Source organism: Schistocerca americana, chromosome 9 (assembly GCF_021461395.2).
Source record: "Schistocerca americana isolate TAMUIC-IGC-003095 chromosome 9, iqSchAmer2.1, whole genome shotgun sequence".
In the NCBI taxonomy this organism is placed as follows: domain Eukaryota; kingdom Metazoa; phylum Arthropoda; class Insecta; order Orthoptera; family Acrididae; genus Schistocerca; species Schistocerca americana.
Genome location: NC_060127.1, coordinates 95,832,575 through 95,854,318, shown reverse-complemented (window position 1 = coordinate 95,854,318; position 21,744 = coordinate 95,832,575). Strand labels below are relative to the sequence as shown.

The window sequence follows — 21,744 nt, the reverse complement described above, 5'->3', positions numbered from 1 at the left end:
AAGAAAACATCTGAAACATTTTCCTAGTGTGGCAGGCACCTTAGATGTACCACCTTCTCAGAGCTTGGAAAGCACACTGAACACCTGTAAGAATGACCAGGAAGCAACCCCACACTGTTTTTACGATTGTTTTCTTAATAATGTTCACCTTGGAAACCTAATACTTAATTTTTCTACACTTTTAATGAAACCAAACAAGAATTTCTTTTGTAAGGTCAGCATAGAAGCTTTAATCCAGCATATTCTGACCTAAAAAGCATACAATTTTGTGCATAGTATCAAGTTGCATACCATTTTCTGCATGATTTGTGTTACTTTGTGTTATTAGATTGTTACACTTTTACCAATTAAATATTGGCACTGCACTGAAGTATAAAGATATTTAATAGTATACTGAATAACAATGCAAGAAAAACTAATATTTGATGCACTCCCAATACACAACATCTCAAGTCCATTTATGAAATTTTTATAAAAATTAAATTTGTAAGCAAATACTTTTAACTCAGTCCATCATACAAGAGCACATATGACATTTGGAACAAAAACATTGAGAATAAAAGAAAACTGTAATTCAAGGACTAAATTATTATTATTAACAATTCCAATGAAATTCTCACCCACTTCAAATAAAAATTACAAACATCTGAAACAGTTTACAAATCTGTATAACATAATTACCTTTGTGAAAAACAAGCAGATGCTCTGGTTCTGAGAAAACACATAATAAATACAAAAAAAAAGGTAGCAGGTAAACACTACAAAGATGGAACAATGAACATAATAAGTAACTGAATTCATTATAAATAAAAACAGAAATATGATATGAATATATAATAGCTGACAAATTACATACACATTTTAATTCCTTTACATTCAAGGAAAGAAAACTAAGATGTACTTGTGAAATTATAACAAAGCCTTTACCTGCAATAAATCACCCCCTAAGTTACCAAAAAAATTGTAAGCAATTTCAGTATTATAGCATTATAAAAGACAGACATTTTACTTGTGAAACAAGGTATAATAGTTTCTGGAGTATCATCACTGACTACAAATCAGATCTAATTTCACATCATTAGGCAAAAAAATTTTCAGGATTCTATTTTCAATTGTGTCCCAGAAAACTAGGACAGACAAAGGCAATATTCTGCACACAAGCAATTCAGACTAAGGTATACACAAATGAAACACAAATGGCAATATTCTGCACACAAGCAATTCAGACTAAAGTATATACAAATGAAATACAAATACATGATTAGGATTTGCTAATGAAACATACAATTCAAATTATGTTACAGATAGTGTAGCATGTTAGTTTGGTAAGTAGAGCAGTTCAGAGCTATCCTTAACATGGTTTGAAATACAACAAGAGAATTTCAGATGCTTTAGGGGATTAATTTTCTTAACTTAGACTGCTTTAATTTTCTGAAGGAGAAGGAGAAGCAAACCATATTAACCATGTCTCATTTTTTCTACTTATGAGTAGTTGATGCCACACAATCTTAAATTCAATACATACATTTGTCAAACTGTTATGCACTTAAAAGCAGCAAAGAAGAGGAAGAAGAAGTAGAATAAAAATTAAACAGCAGATGGTGGTCCACAAAAATTTCAACTGCACATCTTACCACATAAAAGTAAATTTTGTTGGCATTCTTTTTGATTTCCTGTTAACATGCCATTATACTTGCAAAAGGGTACTGAAATGAATAGAACATTGTATCCTTTATCAATAATCATGCATACATTAACAGATCTTTAGAAAAATAGTTACTGTAATAATAGTAATACAGAGCTCAACAAGTATACTTTTATCTGACAGAGTGGGCTGTATCTCCAATTTTTCACTCCACACATCCTGGAATCAGCCTGTTATTGTTCACTTCCATAAAACGCCCCACACTCCATGTGACAAGAGCCTTCATTCTTTTTAATTATACAACATTACAATCATTCTATTATTATCGACAGATTCATTTGCATACAAGGAATATTACAGTCTCGATAAGAGAGGAACTAGCGCCTAAAACTGGGCCTCCCTGCCAGTCTTGATGAAAATCTGCCACCCCTCCACTGGCTGCCACCTCGAGAGACAAAACTCCTGCCAAAAGAATTTCTTATTCCAGGTACAATCTTCATGACTGGTGTCCCACTTTCACTACTTGGGCCAGTAATACGCTGCAAAATAAAAAGTTCGAATTCATTTGCTGTTTGACTATGATGATGATGATGATGATGATGACAACGATTACTACTACTACTACTACTAGCACTAGCACCACCACCACCACCACCACCACCACCACCACCAACAACAACAACTGACAGATTGAACAACATGTTGTACTTAAAGGAACAAAACTGGCAAATGTAAACATAATGTAGGGAGTACCCCAAGAGAATGCTGTAAGGTTGCTATTACAGTAGAACATCGCTTTTACGTTCCCAGAATTAATGCTTTCCCGCTGTTTTCAATATTTAGTTATTGTTAGTGTCGAATTTCTTATGTTCGCAATATCAATTTGTAAGAACTCTGCATTAACATATGAATAAATTTTACTGTATTTTACATTTTAGGGAACACTGTTGGTGAGAAAAAACTGATGTAAATTGACATGAAATGATGCTGGGGGGTGTTGGCCTTCAAGTAATGTTTACAAACATTACAAGTTTTTGATGTCAGGGCACTCAACTCCGCAGATCTGAACTGGTAAAAGTTGGAACGATTCGTGCTTTGTCTCCAGCCACTGCAAAACTTCACTACTTCAGTCCACTGAAGAATCTGGTTACACCAATCAACTACCAAGGTGGGAGTAACCAGATTCATTCGAATAAAGATATCACGACCAATCACAGCAGTTTCCAAACTGTCTCTACTGTGCATGTGCAGATTCATGACCATTGAGATCGCCGTGTCATGTTTGTATTACTCGAATGCATATTTCATGTTTCATTGTTTGGCCACTTGCTGCTCTAGTTGTAATCTTTGCATTGCTAATATGATTCTGGTTTAAATATTGAAACACTGCACAGATTATGCATTTTCCCATGTTAAGCATGATGTGTTTCAAGAATACAATCTGACCGTCAAATACAAATATTTACGTAACACACAATGCAAGTGATACTTTTCCGCATGTTTGGCTTTTTGCTGGAGGAAGCACAGTACCTTATAAGCTCAAAAAGACAACTACAGCACAGTGAATAAGAGGCAGATTGACACACACACACCGCAGAAAATACTTACGTAAATATTTATGCCTGACAATAATGATAATAAAGTCTCAAAATGTGTCGTGCTAAGCATGAAAAAATATGTAACGGTGGAATATTTCATTATTTAAACAAAAAATGGCACAGCTGCAGGCCTGCCAAAAACGTTGACTACGATAAATGAATGAAATCAAACGTTTCTAGTTCCGAGATAGTTACCAGTTTCAGTTACGTCAACAGCTAAACACAGTACACGATTCAGATAACCTTTTGTGTGTATTATGTACAAACACTGTGGTGACGAAAGTCAGAGGAAACCCCCTAATACTGTGTTGGACCTCGTTTTGCCCGGTGTAGTGCAGCAACTCAACTTGGTATGGACTCAAAAACTCACTGGAAGTCCCCTGCGGAAATACTGAGCCACGCTGCATCTACACCTGTCCACAACTGCAAGTTGCCAGAGCAGGATTTTATACATGAATTGACCGCTTGATTACGCCCCATAAACGTTCGATGGGAATCACGTCAGGTAATCTGGGTGGCAAAACCATTCATTCAAACTGTCCAGATGTTCTCCAAACCAATCATGTGGCCCGGTAACATGGCACATTCTTGTTTGGGAATATGAAGTCCATGAATAGCTGAATATGGTCTCGAGGCAGCTAAACATAACCATTTCCAACAATTGGTTCAGTTGGACCAGAGGACCCGGTCCATTCCACGAAAATACAGCCCACACCATGACAGAATGACCACTAACATGCACAGTATCTTGTCTTGTTGACAACTTGGGTCCGTGGCTTTGTGGGGTCTGCACCACACTCAAACCACACCATCATCTCTTACCAACTGAAATTGGGACTCATCTGACCAGGCCATGGTTTCCCAGTGTTCTAGGGCCCAACCAATATGGTCAAGAGCCCAGGAGAAGCACAAAAGGTGATGCCGTGCTGTTAGCAAAGGCGTTCGTGTCAGTCATTTGCTGCCATAACCTGTTAATGCCAAATTTCGACGCAACGTCCCAAAGGGTGTTGCTTGTTTGTTAGCACTGACAACTCTGCACAAAAGCCACTGCTCTAGGTCATTAAGTGAAGGCCGTCAGCCACCGCGTTGTTTGTGGTGTAGGCTAACGCCTGAAATTTATTATTCTCAGCACACTTTTGACACTGGTTTTGAGAATACTGAATTCTCTAATGATTTTTGAAATGGACTGTTCCATACGTCTAAATCCAACTATTATATATAAAAACAAAGATGAGGTGACTTACCGAACGAAAGCGCTGGCAGGTCGATACACACACAAACATACACACAAAATTCAAGCTTTCGCAACAAACTGTTGCCTCATCAGGAAAGATGGAAGGAGAGGGGAAGACGAAAGGAAGTGGGTTTTAAGGGAGAGGGTAAGGAGTCATTCCAATCCCGGGAGCGGAAAGACTTACCTTAGGGGGAAAAAAGGACAGGTATACACTCGCACACACGCACATATCCATCCACACATACAGACACAAGCAGGAATATTTAAAGACAAAGAGTTTGCACCTCATCTTTGTTTTTATATATAATTTTTCCCACGTGGAATGTTTCCTTCTATTATATAAATCCAACTATCATTACACATTCAAAGTCTTAATTCCCATTCTGTAGTCATAATCATGTCGGAAACCTTTTCACATAAATCCCCTGAGTACAAATGACAGCTCTGCCAATGCACTACCCTTTTATACATTGTGTATGCAATACAACCACAATCTGTATATCTGCATTGTGCTCCCCCATGGCTTTTGGCAACTCAGTATGTGTCTTGTATAAATTATGAAAATGCAAGGGGGTGGGGGGATCCTACACTTAACTTTTACTGTTTAAAAAGTCAATTCCCACATTTCAAAATTTCCTGCTTTTTACACTACTTTTTAAAGTGCCTTGAAAAGTGTAAAAGTAGGGTTTCACTGTATTTAAAGTTTATATTAATGACCCAGTGAATAACACTGAAGGCTGTGCAAGGCTATTCCCAAACAATGTTGTTGTCTACAGGAAGGTTGGAAAATAAACAGACTGCAGCAAAATGCAGGAAAACGTACAGGGGATTGACAAATGGGGCAGGGGTGGTCACTGACACTGAACATAAGGAAATTTAACATATTGCACAGAAATAGGGGACGATCTCCACTACTGTTAAACTGCACTATTGGCAACAGATCACTGCAAACAGTAACCACAGTAAAATACCTAGGAGTAACCATCAGGAAAGACCTAAAGCAGAATGAGCAGATGCCAGATTGAGATTCACTGGGAGAATCTTATGAAAATGTAATTCATCCACCAAAGAAGTGGCTTACAAGACAGTCGTTCGATTGATTACTAAATACCATTCATCACTGAGAGTTCAAAGTGTGTGTGTGTGTGTGTGTGTGTGTGTGTGTGTGTGTGATATAATTACAAAATTAACAATTTTTTACTGGTACTGTGACACCTTGCTTCTTGCCAAATTTCATGACTATGTCAACGGGAAGTACCCAAGAGGTTTTGATGAATGAGTTTGCAAGTATCAAAATATGTGACACAGACACACACACACACACACACACACACACACACACACACACACAGAGAGAGAGAGAGAGAGAGAGAGAGAGAGAGAGAGAGCAGATTATTTCCTTTTCTTGTACTGTGAAACCTTGGGATTCTTGATCCATGGGAAAGTGAGTTTTCAAGTAGTAAAATATGTGTATGTTACATAAAGGGCCAGATCTTTTGACTGCATTGATTTAGAAGCTTAAAATTTTTACACTGCCGAGATATAAATATTAACTTCATATCTCTACCCACTCCTGAAAAAAAGAAAAAGTTCTTAAGAGACAAACAGATAGACAGATAACAAAGTGATCCTATAAGGGTTCCATTTTTACAGACTGAGGCACGTAACACTAAAAAGCGGGGTGTCTTGATATAGTATCTGTACCTCTGTCTGAGAGCATTACAGAGATGATCAATGTACTCCAGTGCCAGATGTTAAAGAGAGGCATTGTGCATCACAGAGGGGGAAAGAATGGGACATCAAATTACTTCCTGCCACATATGTCTCGTGAAATTTATTGTGACAAGAAAATGACAGTAATAAAAGGTCATACAGAGTTTTATCCACAATCATTCTTCCCAGATATCGGTAGTTAATAGACCACGGAAGGGGGACACAGCTAACAGTGCCAGAAGTACTCTCTGCCACACATCTTAAGGTGGCTTGCGGAGTATATATGTAATTGTACCAGTAGTTCTAAAACATACATGTACCAATTACTTGGCAAAGCGAACTGAAGATCTGGCCAGAGTGAGAGACTGGCATGTTCAATGTCTGAAAGACGGGGAGGAGACATAATAACAGCCTATGTCCAGTTCTTAAAAGAGGGTCAGCGTCACATGCTATACACCCTGCCTCACACAGCACTCTTGACAACACTCCACGCAGACTATCACTGTGACATTTATTCATGGCATTACGTGTGAGAAAGAATCACTGTCCAAATTAACCATGATGTTTTTACAAAAACCCAACGTGAAACACCTTTTTTTTTTTAAATTATATCATCTCCTTCATGTACAATTACTCATTTATGATGGCACTTTCTATTAGAAATTCCATAGACAGAACAATTTTCCTCGGAGTTCCTTTGTTAGCTACAGAGTCCAGATCTGTGCAATAAATGGCTGGTAGTTCTTTTTATGGTTGATAAAACTGCAGAAATTGCTGCCTAATATCACATCTATCCATATTGACAATGGGATATTTATTATGTGCACTTACTTCTTCTAAGCAGATACTTCTATCCCACTCACCTGAGCACCACATCCCTCCTTCCATAATTTACACACCATTGGTTTACTCAAATTTTATACTAAGATGGTATCTGTTCTTTCAGACATGTATAATGGGCGGGGGCACTACGAATGTAGTGCGGCACAATACGTTAAGAATGTGGGTTCTGCGGGATGCGTGCCAGAGATAAATCCCCGCAGTCGCACTATGCTCTGTGTCCTCGGTGGCCCAGATGGACAGAGCGTCTGCCACGTAAGCAGGAGATGTCCCGGTCGGGGCATACATTTTCATCTGTCCCCGTTGATATACGTCAATGCCTGTAAGCAGCTAAGGGTTTTCATTTCATTGTAATTTTACTCAAATTTAATATTGTGCTTGCAAGTATCGCCACCTTCTTTGTCAGCCCTGTCGCTCCTTCTTCTCACAAATAAATTTAATTATCTTAATAGCAAGTTGTTGTAGCTACCAGTAGACTTTTCCAAAATCACTTTTCTTGCTGGCACTGCAATGTAACAACACATACTATTTCGAACTGAGATGTGGGTGTAATGGTCACTTGACCAAGTTAGTTCCCCTGTGGCCAGCTTACAGTTCACTAGACTGAGTAATCCCTCATGGCTCGAACCCTAAGTTTCAGTTTGCTAGTGCATTTTCCCTGCTATTTGAACTTCCATAGGAGTTATCAAGCAAATCATGTTAGAAATTATAAATGCAAACAGCTGTCTGATGATGAACCTGTCAGTTTGATATTCGTACGAGGGGATTTTTTTTTAATAAAATAAATGGCATTATTAAATCATTAACAATTATTATTTTTTTCTTTACTTACTGTTATTTAAGACTTAACCTCTATAGCACGCTCGCTTAGCCATGTGCATTAGCAGCCCACTTCTGGAATTCAGGGAGGCACACCAGACACGGGATCAAATCTGCCTGGCAGATTAACGGTGAGGACCAGTATGCCGGCCAGCCTGGGTGTGGTTTTTGGATGGTTTCCCACACATAAGTGAATACCGAACTGGTGCTCAGATACCACCTGACTTACACTATTCGCAAATAATTTATCTGAAATGTTCTCACAGTTTCACGCCGGATAATATTAGATGCAGACACATGTGGTTCACAAATTTCATCCAATGGAAAGGGGGGGGGGGGGGGGGCCAGGAAAAGGTAGTGACAGGAGGGGCATACAGCCACCCTCTACCACAAACATTTCCAAATCTATATTAATGTACCAATCCTGTGAAGATACAAGATAAAAAAAGTGGTACAAATTAACCTGCACAAAATCAATTACACTAATGCTATCACAAAGTTCACACACAGTTAGGGGACATTCTCTGAGCACACAGCTGGAGGAAAATGAACATGCACACACATTCACCTATGTGTAGTACTGTGCATAGCAAAGTCTAATTTGAAATACTTCAGCTACACTTAAAAATGAACAAAGGCAGAAAATAAGTTGACAACTGAATACCCAGTCAACAACCAATCATCAGAAGTGGAGCAAATGCTCCGACTCTGGCAGTATGCGGAAGGAACCATTCCAGCACTTCCCTTAAAACGTTTTGGAAAATCTGGATAGCCAGATGGGAATCTGAACCTCTGTCCTCACAAACACAGGTCCAGTGCCTTACCACAGAGCCACCTCACTCACTCAGCTGCATTTAGGAACATTTTCTAATAAAACTTAGTCTTATTTTTTTTTTGTTTAAAGATTACAAAAAAGCATTGATACTTTTGCTGAATTCGGTATGTGCTCATAGCTTACAAAAGATGTTATCATAAATGGGGTAAAGAATGCCTCCTGGCAACAGATCTGTCAGCAAAGTTACTATTTAACAGCATTTGACAATAATTTTAATGTGCACAACCACAATGTGCATTATGCATTATTCAGTAAAGTCTACATTTCTGCATGTTTGTTATGATGACACAGAAACAAAAAGAAACCACAATGTGCATTATGCATTATTCAGTGAAGTCTACATTTCTGCATGTTCATTACGATGGCACAGAAACAAAAGGTCTGTGAGTAATAAACTTCAAATTACTAGTTCTGTGAAGAATGGTGATACAAAAGCAAGTTTAGCACATGAATGCTGTGTGCCTAAAGGAATTACCAGGGGATGGATGAAAGAAGAGAATAATCTCAAACATTTTGTAAACACAATTGAAAGTGATGTGGGAACAAACAGAAAAAGGAAAAACTAGGAAAAGACAATATACTTGACAGTGATTTTTAATGAAGCCAAGTGAAGGTGTTCCCCTTCCAGGCCAATCATAAAAGATCACCCTGCAAAATTTCACTTTGATTTATATGGTGACAAAGACTTTACTGCTTCTGACAGAATGGTTTCGAGGTGGAAACGTTACCACATAATTAGCTGAACGAGCACAGAAGTAGTAGTACTGTCTTTCAACGGTGATTCTGCTTCACAATTTCCTGGAATTCTGAACAATATAATCATAGATAAACATTTAAACAATCATCAAGTGTACAATTTTAATGAAACAATATGTAGTACATACAGCATTGCATTATGTGCTGCTTCAAACTTTGCATGTGAAGTCTGTTATTCCACAGCTCACTCTTGAATCGCTACAGTTATGGTATAATGAGTGGATAAAGCAAGTTCCCTGACAACGCTTCTGCTGTGTAGGTGATATTTGACTAAATGTGGAAAACAGACAACAGAGGATATCTGTCTATGGTCTATGAAGGCCTGAAAACAAAGAGAACCTCGTATTTGTGCATGATACAGTATTAAACTCACAAATTTGTTGAAAAACTGAATCTGATAACACATAATAGATGGCACAAGATCTATTACAAGAAGACAAGAGTACACTGAAAACAGACACAACAAAGAAAACCAAGTGGAAGTGACAATTATGAAACTCAAGACTAGTCTGACATATCTTAGGAGACGGATAAATCAAACTGATTTAATAAAGATGCAAATAAAGGAAGATAGAACTTGTGAACCACTTGACACAGAATAGACACAATAAAATGGCAATATTTTACAAAGTAAAGTCGAAAGTACACTATAGGTAAGAGTCCTGGACTTTAAATAGGAAAGGAGAAATGGAGGAACTCTAGAAATAATCCTATAGAAGGTTAGTGAACAGCAAAAAGGAAAACAATGGTCATGGAGGAAGAGTAAAACCTAAGGTCTATATCAGCTCAAAAAAGAATGAGTTAAGAGCAGATTAAAAAAGAAATTTTCAAATAACAAGAAATTTCCAACTATGATACGGAAAGCCATGGTGGAACGTAAATAATTTAAGAAATAAAGGTAACAACTCACCAAACATAGTGGCACTGAGCAGATGAGCTACAAAGCTACGATACACTGTGTTGCCGTACATGTTACAAATCAAACTAATGGAGATAACTCCAAAGGATTCCAGGAAAAACACAGTACAATGGCCAAGAACATCTAGTCAGGAAAAGGGGGAACAGCATCAGGGAAAGAATGAAGGGACTGTGGAAGGAGAAGGGACAAACAACCAAACCAAGAAAGAGAAAGGAAGATGCATGTCACATTATAGCTCCTGTTCCCTCGTGATGTGGAGAGCTGCAACTATTAAGAAAATCTATGTAGAAGTGCATCAGATATGAGCTGTATAGATGGCTGTGTACCACAGAGATACACAATTTCTTGCTAACATCACTTGAAAATTGCAAAGATTGTTGTAGTTAATTGACTCTATGCTTTTCAAATGTATCATTTGGGTACTAGCCTTAAAGTAAATCATGAAAAACTTCCATTAGGATGGTAAGATGGGAACTGGAACCCTGGTTCTGCTCACTGCAAGTCCAGCCTATTAATTATGGTGCTACCTCATTCACTCATGTGTACAGAATATTTCTTAAGACAAAATGGCACAGCAGCTAACCAGAGCAACATGCCACAACTTGCACAGTAGTGCAGCCCATAAAAATTAAACACAGACTCAAAAACTGTGAACAGAGTTGTAAGAAATAAAAACATGTTTTTGAAGTATGTTCTTACCGGTCTAAAGCCAGCCTGTTTTAATGGTTGTCTACTAGTTATCGTAACACCTAACCTCGTTTTCACGCTCCGAGTAGTAGCATTTTCTGGATTGCCTGAAACAGAAACAGCAATACCAATACACATGTAAGACAACACTGTACACTGTTAAAACATTATCACTAACAGTATTCTGCAAAATGCAATCAGCAGTCCTTACACAGAAAACGGACTAATTGAATTGTAAACTACCGATGAGTCCAACATGAAAAATTGAAATCGCTAAACTGAACAAGGTTCCAGTCCCAATGGAATCCCTATCACGTTCCATACAGGATTTGCAATGGAGTTTTCATAATATACCATATACAACTCAAACAAAAATCTGTGCCCAGTAGTTGGAAGAAATCACAGGTCACACATACTTCCAAGGTGGGTAGCAGAAGCGATTCACAGACCATCGTCCAATATCACCAAGATCCATCTGTTGTAGACTCTTGAATATATAGTTATCTCATACACAATGCGCTGTTTCAAATAAAACAACCTTCTTCGTGTCAACCATCATGAATTCGTGAAATATTGGTCACGGACAGGGATTGGAAAAATATGCATTTGTGATAAGTCCAAATGTAGGTGCAATTCTGGCTCAAAATTGAAAAATGTGAAATTACCTAATGAAAGTTATTTTGATACAATTTGTATCCAGGTGAAACAAAGAAAAATCCAGTATGGAATAATGACAATACTATGAAAAGGATAGATTTCTACTCACCACATAGCGAGGATGTTGAGTTGCTGATAGGCACAACAAAAGAATGTCAAACACATAAGCTTCTGGCCAAAAAAGGCCTTCATTGGAATTAGACAAAAACACACACAGTCTGAGGCTGCTGTGGTCACGTGTGGGAGAATTGCGATTGTGTGAACGGGTGTGCGTATGTTGTCCAATTCCAATGAAGGCCTTTTTGGTCGAAAACTTTTGTGTCCGACAGTCTTTTGTTGTGCCTATCTGCAACTCAACATCTCCACTATATGGTGATAAGCAATCTATCCTTTTCATAATATTGCATCCAGATGAACTATTTTATCAGCAACAGTTACAGATAACTTTATTTTCTGTGTATAAATATCTACAAAGTAATCCATTTTTGGGTATTGGTATTTTGAAACATCTTGCGATGCCACATTAAGAAAGAGAATGTGCATATCACAGTGTTTGCAAAGGTGTGTGCCCACATGTGCACGAAAGCTTCAGTGTGCCAAAAAGTTATGCTGTGGTGCCGCGTCAACGAACAGATGGGAGAACTTATGGTCTCTACATATTATATAGGAAGTGTAGCAACACAGGACAACATGGAAGATACGGCATGTAGAACAAAGACATATGCAAACAAGACTGTCAACAAGGCAGCTGATGGGAATGACAGAATCAACAAAAATCAAAATACATTGACTGGTATTGCTGTCCAGTCACTATCAACATGAGCTAGCCGAAGATATAAAGTTTATTGTTTGTAACATGCCAACAAATGTTTCTAATGCCAACGAATAAGATGATTTCAATCTCAATTACACCAAAAATTTTGGCGACCATCAGTTTGTGGTGTTACTTCTGGTTTTTGTAGCTATAGATGCCCTAAACACAATGCTGTCTGCTAACTAATGTTGGCGGTGACCAGGAAGCAATAAAAGTCAGTCAATGAATTTGATCATTAATTCAGATACTCTCACCAACCACCATGCTGAAAGTCTTTCTCGAAAGCACGTAGTTCAGTTCAATTTGGTTTTACTTTGTAAACTGATTGTTATCTTGTGTTGTGAAGTATGAGTTAAACGACTGTGAATGCACATGAAAATATGCAAGTCAGGGCTTATATGCCACAAATTCACAAACAATGTTCTCCAGATTTTGCAACTCTCAAATTGTGTGAGAAAAGGTAGAAAGGAAGATAACATTGAGAAACATCTTAAATCAGAGACCCTCTGTTCACTAGCAAGACAAATGCTGCTGCTTCTCAAAAGAAACAAATCATCAATTGTTGAAAGCTTAAATTAGTCCTAAAAAAAGAAAACAATGTAAAGAAAAGTTGAGTAAAAAGCTGTTTAACTATTTGTAATAGCAAATACTCCACTAGAGAAACTCAAAAATCATGCCTTACGGGCATGGACTGCTGGATTCTCAAATGGAAATCTACCGTGTGGGAAGACTGTGTAAGAAATGTTTGTCAAATAAGCAAGTTGTTTTTGAGACTTCAGATTGGGGGTATGATAGAAATAGATGAAAAAAGCAGTCCTTGGTTCTGATGCATTAACTCATAGGACAATATGTTAGTTTTGTGCGCAACAAGAATATCTCATTGGTTTCGGACCTTAAATAGTGAATTAAACTGCATACTCAAGTCTTCTCATTGCTGTACTCCGCAAGAGTAATGATCAAAGTGACAAGTATATGTCATGCACATCCTGTTAAAAAAAAAAAAAAAAAATAATTTAAAATACTATGAGACGTAATGTACCATTTTATACTGAATAAAAAGAACCTTGTAAAAACACAGACCTATTGGACTAACTTTGCTGCCCAAACTAACTTCTAGCTGAACTCACACTATTGCGTTTACTTTGTCACTTGTGTTTCATGATGTTTTTTCTGTTGTTTCTAGAAACTGCTTCTGACCACAAGAAGCTCACAAGTGAGTCTGTAGCTGGAACAAAAGTAAGTGTCCTGTGTGAAGAAACAGACAGAATGGGACCCTGTGTTTTTGTTGTCCTTCTTCAAGTGCCATATTTAGAATATTGCAAGTTATTCCCTGCTGCCGTAAAATTCCTTGAGTCGGCTAATGCAACAAACTGCTCTCAAATGACATTAGATAAACTAAATGATGCAGCACAGGTGTTTGTAACTGACAATGCGCCACACACTACAACAGGTTATGGAACTCTAAAAGCCCATTGTTGTGACCATCTAATCACGAGTATTGTTGGTTACACAAACTCAGTTTGGTTGGCAAAGGCTGGACAACAGCTATGTCTGATTTAAATGAATTTGCAGCAATGATAAAGTATAAACAGAAACACATTCAGTTTTTAAAATCAGAGTGGAAATTTAAAAGATGATGAAATTTTTCTGATACTGTATTTAACCGAATATAAGATGACCCTGAATGTAAGACAATCTCTTTTTTTTTAAGGCTCCTAGAGAAATACTTATTTTTAACATGTTCTGGCTAATCAAAATTACAAACTTTTATTGATGTAAGGTATCTGCCTAAAAAAGGTAACATTACATCTATTCTAAACTAATGCCATTTACTGACTGTCTACATTTTAGTAACACAAATGAGAAACAAAATAAACAAAAAGAAATTGTTTACATTAATTTTTATCTTCACTGCCTTTTTTGTTTACTTAGCGTGTCGTCTGTGGTATCATTATTTTTAATCATCATCGTTACCATCCTAACAGGGCAGCTGTGAACCTCATATCTTCATTGTCACAAATACTTGGCTGTTTCTTCCGAATATGTTGTGATTTCTGAAGTTGTCATTGTGGTGGGACCTAAGAAAACAGCTGTTTTTTTTTCCTTTTTCTTCTTTTTCTTTTCCCCAAACACATAGTGGGCTTCACATCTATACTGATGTGAAAATGTTACAATGCCTCTTGCTTCTAAACACATCGTCTGTGTGCTACTCTCTCATTGGCTGTGTAGAACCAGCAGCTAAGATACCCTCTATCATTCCCATCGTATCTCACAGCAAGCATTGACAACATTGCTGTACAAAACATGGAATTACGCTACAGGCCCAGTCTAGACTTTTAGTCTATCATGCAAAAATTTATGCTACTGTTGAGTATCTGTCCAGTTTCAAAGTCAGTTCAATACTGAATATGTATGGATACAGGACAACTGCAGTTTAAAAATGGTGCTCCCCTCCAAGCACTTATCATATTTCTCAGCCAAGCTGGTGTAACTGTTTCCCCTGCAACGTTGTGCAGTGCTGTGCTTAAGCAACAGTGAAACATGGAAGGCAATTTCTTCTGGGGTGTAGGTCATGTGTAACAACAGCAACTGATACATAAATAACAGATCTCGATCATAATTAAGTCCAATTCTCAAACCTTTGCTTATCCCGCAATCTAGTCACACCTGTTGATACTATCTTCACGACGGGTCTTACCACTGTAATTTATTTTTGTGATAACAATTCCAGTCAGTTTAATGTGATTATTTCATTTGTTAGACATTTAATTCTGGATTAATTTTCTTTCTTGTTTTATCTGAATTAAAAGCTGGTAACATTTTCCCCCAGTGTTCCAACACATGACCTACCCACTTAGTAATTCATTACAGTTTCTCATACACAAATAAAATATTGACTTGGATTCAGAATCAAGTAGTGGTTTTTGAAAGACAAGATATTCGCGTCTGAATGTTACCTTTACTTCAACATAAATGCATGTATATGGTGCCCATACATGTTTCAGAACTTTTGATGCAAATCTGTTCAAATAGAATAAAAGTTTGTAAGCTGATAGAATTTAGTGTTATTTCTTCCTGTGTTTAACAAAATTGTCAATTTTTAAGCAGAGCATTAGACTGTTATACTGGCTAGTTCATAGTTTCTCACATATCCCTTGCACTAGTGCCGTGAGTCAAGTGTCACGCAACTGTTTGAGCGAGGTCGATACTGCGTCAAGCACTTCGGCATATCAGGAAATCTCTAGCCTATTTGAATGCAAGTATTGTTTACCAAGGCCTGCCCTTTGGGACTGTTCAAAATAAATTTGCACAAAACCACAATAGTCAAAGCTTCATCAGTAATTGTAAGATGACTCCTATATTAATCTATTAAACAATGAAAAAGCATTGATCTCACTAGAAATAGTTTAATTTGCAAATCAAGACAACCCATATTTTTAGAATGAATTTGAGAAAATACCTCATCTTATAATCAGGTAAATATGATAAATTGTATTTTGGGTATATCAGAAAAGTGAGATCCTCCTTTAATCCTCTGAAGTTCACGTTCTGTGACACACAATGTGAGAGTATCTGTCAAGGATGTGTACTTACTCAGTATTCCCGCAGACATCTTTCCTGTTGTTGAAAGAATCTTTCTGACCACTGCAGGTTCAATAGGTGTGCTCCCTTTTTGACCATCTTCCTTCAGTCCCAATCGTTCTTTTGCAGTTCCTGTTTCCTCATCTGCTCGCATGGTCCCAGTCTTTTCTGCAGAAAATGAAATGTGCGTTAAATTGTATTTAATGACAATAGAACAGCACACAGGGTATATTTATTTATTTATTGAAAGCATTGCAGTGTGTCTATAATAGGTCACACAATAACATAAGATAGAGTGCTACTTACCATAAAGATGATACGATAAGCTGCAGAGAGGCACAACTAAAAGACACTTACACATTAGCTTTCGCCCACAGCCTTCGTCAGAAAAATAAACACGCACACATTCATTCCCACAAACGTGAAAAGCCAACATGTAAGTGTCTTTTAGTTGTGCCTGTCTGCAGCTTAATGTATCATCTTTACAGTAAGTAGCAATCTATCTTTTCCTTACATTGTTGAAGTTCCAACTTGGAGTTTCCATTGTTTGACAGGTCAGACAACACATTCATTACACTAACAATTCTGTATGTAATGGTATACAATTTTTTCTTAACTTTAATAATGCAATATTAAGATAGAGGGTGATCAATCCTTAACACAACTGCCTGGCGAGGATTTCTTTTCCCCACTGGCAGCCAGCAGGTGGTGGTGCTGGCAAGGAATATATTTCCCCTTGGCAAGGAGCATATTTCCCCTCTGCTGTGAGGCCTTTGTATGTGTAGACATCTTGTGCAAGTATCACATGTTTTGTTTGTTAGGCAACGCAACACAGTGTTTCAGGTAAAATGGGGAAATACAAGTACTCAATTTGCTAAAAAGTATTCATGTATTATTCATACATACGTACATACATACATACATACAGAATCAATGCATGCAGTAAGGAGATTATTTCAAGAAGAATTTCTTGATATTTACACTCCTAGTATGAATCATCAAATGGTAAATGAATTTTGTGAAACAAGAAGTGTTCTTGATAGGAAACATAAACAACCACTTACAGTACTTACAGAAGAAACTCTGGATAACATTATATATGCTGTGGGAAGGTCTCCTTGAAACTCAATTCTATGTCGTTCTCAGCAAATGGGAATTTTGTCAGGCTCTGTTCAAACAGCTACAAAGTTACCAAAGCTACAGCCCTATAAAATAACTGCAGTGCAAGAACTTAAACTGGGTGATCTTGCAAAAAGATTGCAGTTTTGTGAATGGATTTTGAATAGGGTGCACGACTGAGTAATTGACCATAAGCCAACTTTCTTTTCATACGAATCATGATCCCACATAAGTGGTTATGTTAATTCAAAAATAACTATTATCGGGGTTCTGAAATGCCTAACGAGGAACTCCCTGAGTGATCAAACAATAAGAGTATGGTGTGCTATTAGTGGTGAGAGAATAATAGGCCCTGTTTCTTCCAGAAAAAAATTAACAGTGAGAAATGCGTAGGAAACATTTTGCAGCCTTTTTTTGGCCAATTAACTGAGAGAGAAAGTGCTTTCATGAACTTTCAGCAGGACTCTGCAGCAGCACATTCAATTAATTTCATTACAGGAAATCACTAACAACATATGACTCACTCTTTGCCCTGATTTAATACCACCTGCGGTTTTTATCTCTAAGGGGCGGGGGGATTAAAAGAGAAAGTTTACAAATCAAATCCACACACTTAGGTGAACTTAAAACAAAAATTCATCAAGAAGTTGCTTAAATTTCTCAGAGGGAACTGCAGAGTGTAATGAGCAATTTCCTAAGGTGTCAATAAATGCTTGAACAATGAAGGGGGCATAATAAAACACAGTTAAACATTTAACATCACATCAGAATTAATATCAGAAAAGGACACATATAGAATTATATAACAGAAGCCACATGGTTCCAGCAAACATGGGTTGCCAAATGAGTCATTTGGGAGATAACAGAGTGTGTGTGTGTGTGTTTTTTTACAAGATACCAGTGACTACAATAAGTAGCACTCTCCCAGTTAGTCCAAATGGACTTCAAATTTAAGCTTTTCAATTAAGTCTCTATTTAACTGGTATCAAATTTTCAAATTTTCAAAATGTCTCATGGCTGGGGAATGCGGTTAGGCACAGGCATAATAGGCCAACAAAGGCCAATGAATGACAACCAGCTGCTTTGTTGGCTGAGATTTGCTTAGTGTGTATGGGTGGCAAATTGGAGCCAACAAAGCAGTCGGCCTCAGCTGTCATTCGGACATCCAATGGTAACATCAAATCATTGGCGGTGGGCTGGTCTTGGGAACTTTTTGCTAGTGTGGAAGTCAGCTCGAATCTTTGACAGTTGAATAGCAATATGCTGTGCCTGTTGAATGGGTGCGTATCAATTGTCTAAAAATGCATTAAGCTGGCATATAAATCTTCGGTAGCTAAGTATTTCAGAGTGACCATAAATGTTTCTGCAGCAGGTGCAACTCTTCTAAAAGAGGTTTCGTATTTGGAAATTTTTGGGGCCTACGCAATTCAGTAACATTTCAAAATCTATAGCTTCCATTCAGAAAGGTTAATGAAATAGCCCATAATCCAATTAAGCTTTAAGGTCAGACATTAATTTTGTGCCACTTCGCTGCTCCATACTTTTTGAAAGACAGATCGTCCACCATCATAATTTCATCTTCTACCGGTCAGCCTCTCGCCCCAAGCCCTTCATTTGTCGAGGACGAGAGGCCAAATGCAAATGTGTTGGTGACCAACATTTGGCTAAATCCATTGGTTGTCATTTATTGGCCAAGTATGTATATGCCTGTAGATGTCTGACAGAGCACCAACATATTTTGCTGCTGTTGTGTAAGATAATATCTAAAGCAGTAAAGTGGTCCAAGATGGATAGGTTGAGTGGGCCTGTACTTTGGCCACCAAGATCACTCGACTTCAATCCTTTGGATTTTTTTGTCTGCGGTCATTTCAAAAGCAAAGTGTATAACACTCCCATTGATACAGTTGAAAAGCTGGAACAGCGAATTGCACAGTCTTCTTAGGATTTACACGATGAATCAGTGTGTGAAAGTCACTGTAGACACAAGTGTAGCACTGCACTCAAGTGCGAGGACATGTGTAATGTTTCCTTTAACAGGTACAAATGTACTACAAATTTTAACATGTAACATGCTGAAATAGTATTACATTTCTTGTTAAGGTACACAATGGGTGAAATCTGTGCCAATTTGGTCAGGACTTAACTGAAATACTCATGTTTGTACTAACTTGGACAATATTTCACACTGAAGTCAGTGGCAGCTTGTAACCGAACATTTAGAATTACCCTGCACATGGCTTGTTTGTTACTCATGTTTCCTGTGTAAGTGTTTGATTCTATTATCATATACTTCAAATTGTGTCAGTTTTTGCTGTTAATTATGGTACTACACTCTGTATAAGACTACAATCAAATTCATCTACAAAACCTTCAAATTTTATCATAAATGACAACTGCCATTAGGCTCATAATGTAAGGATATCGATATGAAAGATTTAAATGTCAGGATATCGATATGAAAGATTAACCAACACAAAATACCACTTCACTGATATCAGCTTTCAATTCAAACACACTTCACTTCATAAATTAAGTAAATAAAACAAATGTTTCAAATCTCAAGTGAGGCAACCTTTGTATGTGGAATAGGGTAAAACTTGATGTAATTTGGTACACATGAACTTTAGATAGCACAATTAGGCTCCATGGTGTAAGCAACATAGACAATTGTTTTTTAATAAAAAGTAAAAGACAGTCTTGATACCATACACAAATTATTTAAAAGTGGTGACTGGTTTCAATTTGTTTTCGATCATCATCAAACCATACTCCAAAGGTGGCAGGCAGAGACAGTGATATGGAGAGTGAATCCTATGTGCAAGACATGAATGTCAACATCCAAGCATCACACACTGGATTCCTGATCAAAATCACCATCTTCATCTGCAGCCTTTGGAATATGATCTGATCACGTCCTATGTTGTTGTTGTTGTTGTTGTTGTTGTGGTCTTCAGTCCTGAGACTGGTTTGATGCAGCTCTCCATGCTACTCTGTCCTGTGCAAGCTTCTTCATCTCCCAGTACCTACTGCAACCTACATCCTTCTGAATCTGCTTAGTGTATTCATCTCTTGGTCTCCCTCTACGATTTTTACCCTCCACACTGCCCTCCAATACTAAATTGGTGATCCCTTGATGCCTCAAAACATGTCCTACCAACCGATCCCTTCTTCTAGTCAAGTTGTGCCACAAACTTTTCTTCTCCCCAATCCTATTCAATACCTCCTCATTAGTTACGTGATCTACCCACCTTATCTTCAGCATTCTTCTGTAGCACCACATTTCAAAAGCTTCTATTCTCTTCTTGTCCAAACTAGTTATCGTCCATGTTTCACTTCCATACATGGCTACACTCCATACAAATACTTTCAGAAACGACTTCCTGACACTTAAATCTATACTCGATGTTAACAAATTTCTCTTCTTCAGAAACGATTTCCTTGCCATTGCCAGTATACATTTTATATCCTCTCTACTTCGACCATCATCAGTTATTTTACTCCCTAAATAGCAAAACTCCTTTACTACTTTAAGTGTCTCATTTCCTAATCTAATTCCCTCAGCATCACCCGATTTAATTTGATTACATTCCATAATCCTCGTTTCGCTTTTGTTGATGTTCATCTTATATCCTCCTTTCAAGACACTGTCTATTCCGTTCAACTGTTCTTCCAAGTCTTTTGCTGTCTCTGACAGAATTACAATGTCATCAGCGAACCTCAAAGTTTTTATTTCTTCTCCATGAATTTTAATACCTACTCCGAATTTTTCTTTTGTTTCCTTTACTGCTTGCTCAATATACAGATTGAATAACATCGGGAGAGGCTACAACCCTGTCTCACTCCTTTCCCAACCACTGCTTCCCTTTCACGCCCCTCGACTCTTATAACTACCATCTGGTTTCTGTACAAATTGTAAATAGCCTTTCGCCCCCTGTATTTTACCCCTGCCACCTTCAGAATTTGAAAGAGAGTATTCCAATTAACATTGTCAAAAGCTTTCTCTAAGTCTACAAATGCTAGAAACGTAGGTTTGCCTTTCCTTAATCTTTCTTCTAAGATAAGTCGTAAGGTTAGTATTGCCACACGTGTTCCAACATTTCTACGGAATCCAAACTGATCTTCCCCGAGGTCTGCTTCTACCAGTTTTTCCATTCGTCTGTAAAGAATTCACGTTAGTATTTTGCAGCTGTGACTTATTAAACTGATAGTTCGGTAATTTTCACATTTGTCAACACCTGCTTTCTTTGGGATTGGGATTATTATATTCTTCTTGAAGTCTGAGGGTATTTCGCCTGTCTCATACATCTTGCTCACCAGATGGTAAGAGTTTTGTCATGACTGGCTCTCCCAAGGCCACCAGTAGTTTTAATGGAATGTTGTCTACTCCCGGGGCCTTGTTTCGACTCACGTCTTTCAGTGCTCTGTCAAACTCTTCACGCAGTATCATATCTCCCATTTCATCTTCATCTACATCCTCTTCCATTTCCATAATATTGTCCTCAAGTACATCACCCTTGTATAAACCC

At 37.7% G+C, this 21,744-nt stretch overlaps 1 protein-coding gene across 2 annotated transcripts in view; it reads right to left on the bottom strand.

Annotated features, from left to right (window-relative positions):
* Positions 1-231: 231 nt before the first annotated feature.
* Positions 232-21,744, bottom strand: part of LOC124550608 (uncharacterized protein C19orf47 homolog) — a 44,820-nt gene continuing 23,307 nt past the window's right edge. The window contains exons 8-10 of one of the 2 annotated variants that reach the window (XM_047125327.1): positions 16,112-16,267; positions 11,059-11,153; positions 232-2,184 (exon numbers count right to left, since the gene is read on the bottom strand). In XM_047125327.1, coding sequence (XP_046981283.1) covers positions 2,023-2,184; positions 11,059-11,153; positions 16,112-16,267 — 413 coding nt within the window. In that variant the 3' untranslated portion in view covers positions 232-2,022. The remainder of the gene's footprint in view (positions 2,185-11,058; positions 11,154-16,111; positions 16,268-21,744) is intronic. The other variant, XM_047125326.1, reaches the window with a different exon arrangement.